The 9,126-nt window shown below is 31.1% G+C and overlaps 1 protein-coding gene across 5 annotated transcripts in view; it reads right to left on the reverse strand.

Annotated features, from left to right (window-relative positions):
* Positions 1-9,126, reverse strand: part of LOC106466159 (oxysterol-binding protein-related protein 3-like) — a 104,085-nt gene that overhangs the window by 37,670 nt on the left and 57,289 nt on the right. For all 5 annotated transcript variants that reach the window (XM_022394120.1, XM_022394121.1, XM_022394117.1 and 2 more), the window contains exons 11-14: positions 7,300-7,439; positions 1,843-1,962; positions 708-821; positions 127-202 (exon numbers count right to left, since the gene is read on the reverse strand). In XM_022394120.1, coding sequence (XP_022249828.1) covers positions 127-202; positions 708-821; positions 1,843-1,962; positions 7,300-7,439 — 450 coding nt within the window. The remainder of the gene's footprint in view (positions 1-126; positions 203-707; positions 822-1,842; positions 1,963-7,299; positions 7,440-9,126) is intronic.

Here is a 9,126-nt window from a genome sequence, read left to right on the forward strand (position 1 = left end):
GAGTATCTAGTTGGAACTTACCACTGGAAACATGAGAGTATCTAGTTGGAACTTACCACTGGAAACATGAGTGTATTTAGTTGGAACTTACCACTGGAAACATGAGGGTATTTTGTTGAAACTTACCACTGGGAACAGGGGTGTATTCGGTTCCTTCATCAGATACTTCACTACAGAAACTTTCTTCATCAGACAACGATTCCTGCAAGCACACAGTTTAACAGTAAATTCCAAATATAATGTAAATGCCAGAATAAATTATCTTTAAACCACTATAATTAAAAAAAAATCCATTAAATGTGTAACAAAAAACAATGTTAATATAGTTACAGTGACCTCATAAGTTTTTTCACAGTTTGCAATTGGGAATATTTACAGTAGTTATTATGTACATTTTACATACAAGATTTTTGTACAACTATTGTATTATTCTGAATATAAATAGATAAATATTATCTGGAAATGATCATTGCTAGTTCTAAATAGACTTGACTGAATCAATTAACCCACAGACAAATGTAAACCTATATAATAAAAGCCAATCTCTGTTCATAATGCTCCCTTTATCGGTAACACTTGACTCTCCCTTGGTAACATTCAAATTGGCTCACTGGTTTGTCTCAAGCAGAAGTATCAAGTTCAAATCTCAGTCAACTTTTTTTGATTATTAATTCTTCATGTTTAAAGAAAGTTATTAAGATGCTCACCTCCGAAGATGTAGTACAGATAGATAGCTTCTCTGAAGCATCAAAGTACTCTGAAGTTGACAACACAGAGAAATTCTCATATGAAGAAGATTGATGGATTGGTTGTTGAACAAGCTAGGAAAATAGAAATCAAAGTCTGTAAAACAACAACACGGTTTTTTCCAGCATTCCTTTCAAGTTTGTTCAATAAATCAAATGTGCTTATTTCTTTTTATAAGCATGTATTGGTCAAGATTTAACATTTTAAAATATTTAGGTCACTTTAGTTATTAAATGTTTTCTTTATAATGAAAAAAAAGAATGGAAAATTATTTTAAAATAACTTGATAATTATCAATAGCTTATGAACAATGTAAGCTACCTACAAAATGAGAACAAAAGTTAAACTGCTAAATAATATAGCTTATTTAATATACTAGTCTAACTAGGCGTATGCCCCTGAAGAAGAAAGGTCCACCTTTTGATAGCACTTAGGTTAAAGGGTATCGTATTTTCAAGTTAAATTGATTTCTTGAACCTTTGTGTCTTTCTAACATCATGAATGAAAGTCTGCAGTGTTATAAAACAAAAATTAATGATGAATGTAATGTACCGATTCGTTAGTTGTGCACCTTTACTATTATCAATATTTTTGGTTATAATGCCAGTAATGACTCCTAAAGTTAAAATATTTAGGTTAATTTTAAATCAATATACTAAGGTAACAATGCAAAAAATCCTCTCAATATTATATGATAAATAAAATAAAAATAAACATAGTAAATACATTACATATTATCCAACTTCTTTAATGCTAGGTTTATTAACAGGACAAATGGAGTCTAAAACCTTACTAATAACAGAAATAAAAACTAGTTGTTTGCTTAGTATACTTTACAGAGAATATTAAACACTTCTTTAACTTTGATAACTTAAGATGCAATATCATGCAGAAAATAAATTACACCCGTAAAGATGCAAAGTTTCAGAACTACATGTGACTCCACAACTTACCACAACAAATATTGGATGTAAAAACACTGAACATTTATGTTTTCTAACCTCAAAACAGGGGTATGATTTGGTTTTAACACTATATACAACAGGAAATAAACCCTAACAGAGTTAAAACTTTAACTTACGATAGAAAACTTACAGTTGGTTCTTCGCTAAAATCGATCACAGGACTTCCAATGAGAAGTGGAAGAGTTGTCACGTCAGCTTCTACTTGTATACGTTGTAGTCTTGTACGGAGTTCTGTATTCTGCTGTACAGCCTAGTGTGGGTGTATTTTAAAAAAATGGCAGTTAATACATATGGTTCTATGTTCTGCTGAAATGCCTCTTTTAATTTGTTAAGTGATGACATGGTATGATACAAAAAAGGTTGTTTTAAACAGTTCAGTTTATGGCACATCTATTAATGTGATCCGTTTTGACATTCGTTTGAGAAAATATTGCTGAAAGCTGATTTCAAGTTACTGAATAAATAGTTTAAATGACATACTGAATAATGACTAACTCTACAAATACACACCATTAAAGGAAAGAAAAGAATATGGTCATTCTGCACACTTTACTCTTCTTAAATTCTGATAAAAGATGCACAAATGGCTTGTTGTCTGAAGGTTGTACAGAAATCAAGGAACTCTTTCATTGAGTAAGAAATACATAACTGAAACCCCTTTATCATAGAATTATTTTATCAAGCAAGATATACAGAGGAACTGAAACTCTTTTGTCAAAGAATTGTTTTATCAAGAAAGAAATACAAAAGAACTGAAACTCCTTTATCAAAGAATTGTTTCATCAAGTAAGAAATACAAAAGAATTTAAACTGAAATATTAAAAAACAGTTAAACATAGATTTTTGTGTGTCACGTGTTATGTTGAATGCAGCATTGGTTCAGATTAGATGTTCATGATGTCCAAATACAAAGTCTAGAGTTACTTATGAATTTGTAACTTAAATTATGGATATTGACAAGCTATAATATAAAATAAGAACCTCCTATCTTTTCTATTTGCTGAGAAATCACTACATTTAGTGAATCAAACAAAGTGGCCCTACCCATCTCTTTATATTTTTGGAAATACTTGCCGACATATACGTACTTCTGCCTAAGATGTGTGGATAACCAATCGAAAGCTCAGAATGCCCCCCCTTGTGGTTCTATGAGAAAAATATTTATTTGGGAAATCCTTTCTTTTCAGGGTAGAAGAGATAATTGTTTTATACTTCTCTATTTAATATTCTATGCTTTAAGAAAAATAACTGAAATTTAAGAACTTATTTGTAAACAATAATGATGTATATATATAATGTGTTATAACTGAAATGTGAGTATTTTACAAAATACTGATCCATTAGAACACACCCAAGACAGGTGACTTTGTAAAGGCCAGTTATATATATTATTGGATACGGTAACGAGTCCACATACACTGCATCATTCAACTTATGTAATGTTAGTCAGGCATGATTGAAAGGTCAATAAAATAAAAATAATAAATTTCTATATATGTAAAATGTTATGAGATTTAAGCTATTTAGACTAAACATTTGTGGTTTCATGTTATAATTTGTAGTATTGACCAAACCCATACAGAGATACAATAGTTAAAATAACAGATAAAATATAAAGTTTTTTTAAAAAAAAACGTTTGATAATTATCTGGAGGATATTAGGAGGTTATAGAGATTTTGCATATGAAATCTGACAATTTTTTGATGCATTAAAGTATTTTTAATCTTGAAATCTAAATTACTTTACATGTTGGATAGTTAATATTTGAAAATAAAAAATACATGAGCAAATAATTAAGAAATGTTAAAACTTTGTGCACGAATGCCTTTTAATGTTTACTGATAATTTGCAAAATTTGATGAAGAGACGTTCATATTTTAAAAAGTTACAAAATAACTGCTTTATGGTTACTTTCGGGAATACAAGTTGGGTGGAATGCACCCATATTAACCATATCATCACAAGTATCCTTTACTGTGCATGACACTAGGTTTTAGTGTCTTACATTTAAAATTTTATTAAACTACATTTGTTTTATGTTATACTAATTAAAATAGCATAAAATCTTATCTAATAATCCACATTTTAATAGAATATGAGTTTTAAGTTCTACAAGGCAATATTAAAAAAATCCTCAATTTCCACTAGTGTGACCCACGTGACACATTTTCTCTTAGTGTGTCATCATCCCTATTTTATCCACCACCCCTCGAAAAAGTATGAAATTAAACGTAAATTACTCTATAAAATCGTTATTGCTCAAACAAACCATAATTTTTATAGGCTTCAATTTTGTTTGATTACAGAGCTATTGAATACAAAATCAAATCCCTCGTGCCATGCCTACCCATCCTCTCTTTCATAATTCGTTAATAGTTCTCTCTTATGTTTCATTATATATTACCTATAACCAATAGAAAGTCAAGCTTTTCATCTATCAAATGATGTATTGTATAACATTGTGTTGTGAACAGAATATCATAAATTTCACTCACAGTACAAGATTCGTTCCCGTGGGAAAGTTAACGACCAGCTTGGATGAATTTGTAATGGCTCTTGTTGCATAGGTACAAAGCCAGAAAAATTTTGTGAGTTAAGGGAAATTGTCTACTTTTTACCTGTTATTAGTCTATATTCTTTGGTGCATTATTTAATTAAATAAAAATTATTAAATGCATTACTATTAGTATTATAAAAAGTTAGGGTTAACTCTTTTCGAAACCCAACAGCAAGAAAAAAGAAGATTAGTTAAGTATTTCATTTCTTGTTTTTCATGTTTAATCTTTATGTGTGATTATAAAAGTAACTAAAATGTAAAAATAGGGATCCTTTTAGGATTTTTAACATTGGATTTGGTAAAATAAATAATAATAATATTATAATAAAAATGTTTCACGAGGCACACATGTGAGCAGCTCATGAGTAATTAATTCATTAGTACAACGTGAGCTGCACATTCCCTGAGTGATTTACAACTTATAATGGCACAGATAGTAGTTAGACACAGTTCAAAGGGCAATAAAACAATAAAATTAACTTATAAATAGATGTAAACTGTTACGAACTTAGAGCTACTTAGGATAAACAAATGTAGTTTCATGTTACAATTTGAAGTCATTCTAGAAAGAAAAAATAATTTACGTTTATTTAGATTTTTTTTTGGTGGTTATGAGGTTGGGCGAATTGATTGATCCCATTTTTAGATAGGGTGGAGAAAATAACAGATAAACTATTAAGTTTTATTGAAAAATAGACGTTTGAAATGCGTTTAGGAGGTTTTAGGGATTACACAAAGGAAATTTGAGATTTTTGAGATGAGGAAAAGTATTTTTAATTTTAACATGAAAATTATTTTGCACACAGACTATTCAAAACAAATACTCAGAATATTCATGGACAAATCGTTATTTTATTAAAAATACTTCATTCAAAAATATAATTTTTTGTATGTGAAAGACTTATAATATTAACTGAAAGACTTCCAGATTTTGTGAAGATATACACATTATATTGAAAGTTAGAAGTATTAAATGTATAAAGACTTTAAATGAGTACAAAGAAGTCAAGAGGTTGGTCAAATTGACCAAGCCCATGTTGAGAGAGTTAAAATGGTTAAACAGATCAGTACTCCTTGTTTTATGCTATCATACATTTCCACAATTCAGCCAAGTCATTTGGTTGCCATCTGACTTTCTCAGTTTCCATACAAGTCCTTAAAGCCTTAATAATATTCATAGTGGGACTTTGTGCAGGCCAAGTCCTGGATGTAAGAGTTCCATCAGCCTCTTTTCTTTGTCAGAGTATTGTTCTTGAGGGAATGACATTACAGATAAGAAGCTGTTTTTTTTTCTGTCAGCAGTCAGGGTGCCATAAATTTGGTGTAGGTTTCCAGCACTGCTGGTTAACCATTTTAACCTTGTTGGTCCAAAGGATTGAGATTATGCCTGTTAAACTATACATACTAAAACTCTGAATGTACTACATGTATCTTCATAAAATTTGGCAAGATTTTATCAAACATTATGAGTTGTACACAAAGAATCAGTATTTTATACTTAACATTTGTCAGTGAATTTATGAAACTTTTACTGAGCGAAATGTGATTTTCATGCTAAGAATACAAATACTTCTTATCATCTTTCAATTATCACATTTCATTAGCATAATTTCAAGAACTTCCTAACTAAATATAAAAAGTTATTTTCTGTAATATTTTCTTTTCCTTTACAGTACAATGAAATGAGTAATCCAGTTCTTTTCCATTACAGTGAAATGACATAAGTAATCCCATTCTTTTCCTTTACAGTGAAATGAAATGAGTAATCCCATGCTATAATGTCCAGTTATACACAGACTGAACTGGTCTCCAGCATGCTTTAATGTCCAGTTATACACAGACTGTACTGGTCTCCAGCATGCTTTAATGTCCAGTTATACACAGACTGTACTGGTCTCCAGCATGCTTTAATGTCTAGTTATACACAGACTGTACTGGTCTCCAGCATGCTTTAATGTCTAGTTATACACAGACTGTACTGGTCTCCAGCATGCTTTAATGTCCAGTTATACACAGACTGTACTGGTCTCCAGCAGGTTATAATGTCCAGTTATACATAGATTGTACTGGTCTCCAGCATGCTTTAATGTCCAGTTATACACAGACTGTACTGGTCTCCAGCATGCTATAATGTCAAGTTATACACAGACTGCAATATCATTCTTTTCTTTTCCATTGAACAAACTACTGTTCATCGATGCCAAACAATTTGGATTCATTTGAAAGAGGCACCATCCTCCAGCTTTGCTCACCCCACTGTTTGAAGTCTGATGCCCATTCCACCTCTTTGGTTTGATTCTCTCTCCTAGACAGCACTTTTGAACAGCTACACATCCATCAAGGCCACTTCGTGCTACTTTTATCATTTTGGAGGTGACATTCACACACAGCAAAATTTTCATGTTCCATGAAAAGAGCACACCTAATTTACTTTTAAAAAGTTCAGGCTTTCTACCTTGATACTTGTACTGCTAATAGTACAAGTTTCGTGTACCTTCTTTACGGTTTCCACACAGTTCCTGTTGAAACATGAAATTTTGTCTCAATCTATCAAAGGGAGTAACTTTGATTCCTACTCGTTTGCCATGTGTCATTTCTATCCTGAACTCTTCCATGAGTGAACACACTACACTACTGCTGGGAATAGTATGACTGCCTGTACTTTAATAGGCATTATGATAGTGTGGAATACCTGGATGATAGCCAATCCCAGTGCAAGCTATCAAAATATATTCTGGTATATTTCATTTTTGTAGAATAGAATAGAAAGGAAGCAAGCCATAGTACTTACATTTTAAACCCATCTTATTCACTGTTTCCATAATTATTTCTAATACTGTTAATATATTACATGTACAGTGAACTAATACGTTAAACAGAGCAAATTAATTATTCATAAAACAAATATACCACCGATCTCAAGTTAATTCATTTCATTCTGACACATTATTTCTTTATTCATTATCAAAGTAAAAGGAGTATTAGGCTAATGATAGGGAACGAGCTAAATATTTTGTTCTTAAACTCACCTGGGCTAATGAATTTCTCAAGTTCGTTATCAGAGTTCCACTATTACTACAGCTAGGTATTCCTTCAGATTCTAAGAGTTGTTTCATTCTTTCCCGCTCTGTGTGTAGGCTTCTGTTCACAGTTCGAAGTCCATCATGAACTGCAACATAAATGCTTAAGTTATTTTCTACAAGACTGGTGTATTCACTGGAAAAAAATTAAATGCATAACTATTAAAGTGGTTCGAACTAATCTGTAAGTAACACCTGACTTGAAACCATCAATCTCCGTAAAAAATCCTCACCAAAGCCACCATGTAGACTGACAGAAAATTCAAAGCTTTTCTCACCGAACAACTACGACCACAGATGAATAAGGACAATGGATGGTGCCTATAATTTTTTTTTCATTCTATTTTTTTGTTATTTCAATTTATAACTTTGATAGAACTTTTCTTTACTACAGGTAACAGTTTATTATTTCAAAAATACTTTTCTTTCAATGATACGTTTTATATATAAAATAGAGAGAGATAAATACAATCTACTTATATTAATGTTAAAGCTTTAGACAATTATTTATTGTACCAGCAAATTGCCCTAGCACATGATATCATTAGGCCTAGTGTAGTACGTACATGAAAACTGATTTTCAGGTCAATAGTTATGTGGGTTATGCATAATAGCATAGTAATCAGCACTTAAATTTTTCATTTGTATCAATACAAGGTAAAAGGTGGCATTTTATCCACCATCAGGCTTTACAGGGTTAAATAAAAGACAGAGCAATTCTGGTTTCCTGTGGTCATATTTTAAATGTTTTTTTTTAAGGAGACATTTTTATTTCTCTGTCTATTTGAATGTAAGGAAAAGTATGTTGTTTATGAGTCACAGTTTCTGCCAGGTTCACGAACCTTGGATTACTGCAGCTTGCTAATTTGTAACCCAAAGGTTAGATAATACTTCAAAAGCTAATGTTTACTTTTTTTTGTGAATGATAAATTAAAACAAAATTTGTTTTTCAGTATTTAAAGAAACATAAAAAAACAATAATATTAAAACATGAAGTTTCAATTAATATAAATATTATCTAGATTAATCAATTCTAGTATAGAGAAACAACCAATGCTATTCTTGCACCTCTACATTTGTTCTTAAATTTCTTTATAGTTACAAATATGAGCGAGTTGTATTTTTATTTTCAGAATATTTGTTTATAATTAAGCACAAAGCTACACAATAGGCTATCTGTGCTCTGCCCACCATGGGTATCGAAACCCGGATTCTAGCGTTGTAAGTCCCCAGACATACCGCTGTACCGCTGGGGGTATTTTCAGAATGAAATGGTGATTTTTGATAAGCTTTTTGGACATTTAAAGTCTCGATTTTTTTTATACCTGAATCTAATTTTGAAACATATTTAATTTTTTTTATGTATTTTTGTTTTCATTACTGATTTTCTCCAGACATTTTTTCGATCATGCACAGCTGGACAAGCACATCATCACTAAGTTTACTTTAGAAGATCTCTACTTTCCATATTTTAATATCCACAGTTGTTACTTCTGTTTTTCTTTTAAACTGAATTCCTACATACTTTGAGAAAAGCTTTGGCTCTCCATACATTACTGTTATTTAGCTATTCAGGGTCTGGCTATTCACACATTAGTATTTATTTAGCTATTCAGGGTCTGGCTATCCATACATTAGTATGTTATTTAGCTATTCAGGGTCTGGCTATCCATACATTAGTATGTTAGTTAGATATTCAGGGTCTGGCTATCCATACATTAGTATGTTATTTAGCTATTCAGGGTCTGGCTATCCATACATTAGTATGTTATTTAG

The sequence above is a fragment of the Limulus polyphemus genome, unplaced genomic scaffold, assembly GCF_000517525.1.
Source record: "Limulus polyphemus unplaced genomic scaffold, Limulus_polyphemus-2.1.2 Scaffold2171, whole genome shotgun sequence".
In the NCBI taxonomy this organism is placed as follows: domain Eukaryota; kingdom Metazoa; phylum Arthropoda; class Merostomata; order Xiphosura; family Limulidae; genus Limulus; species Limulus polyphemus.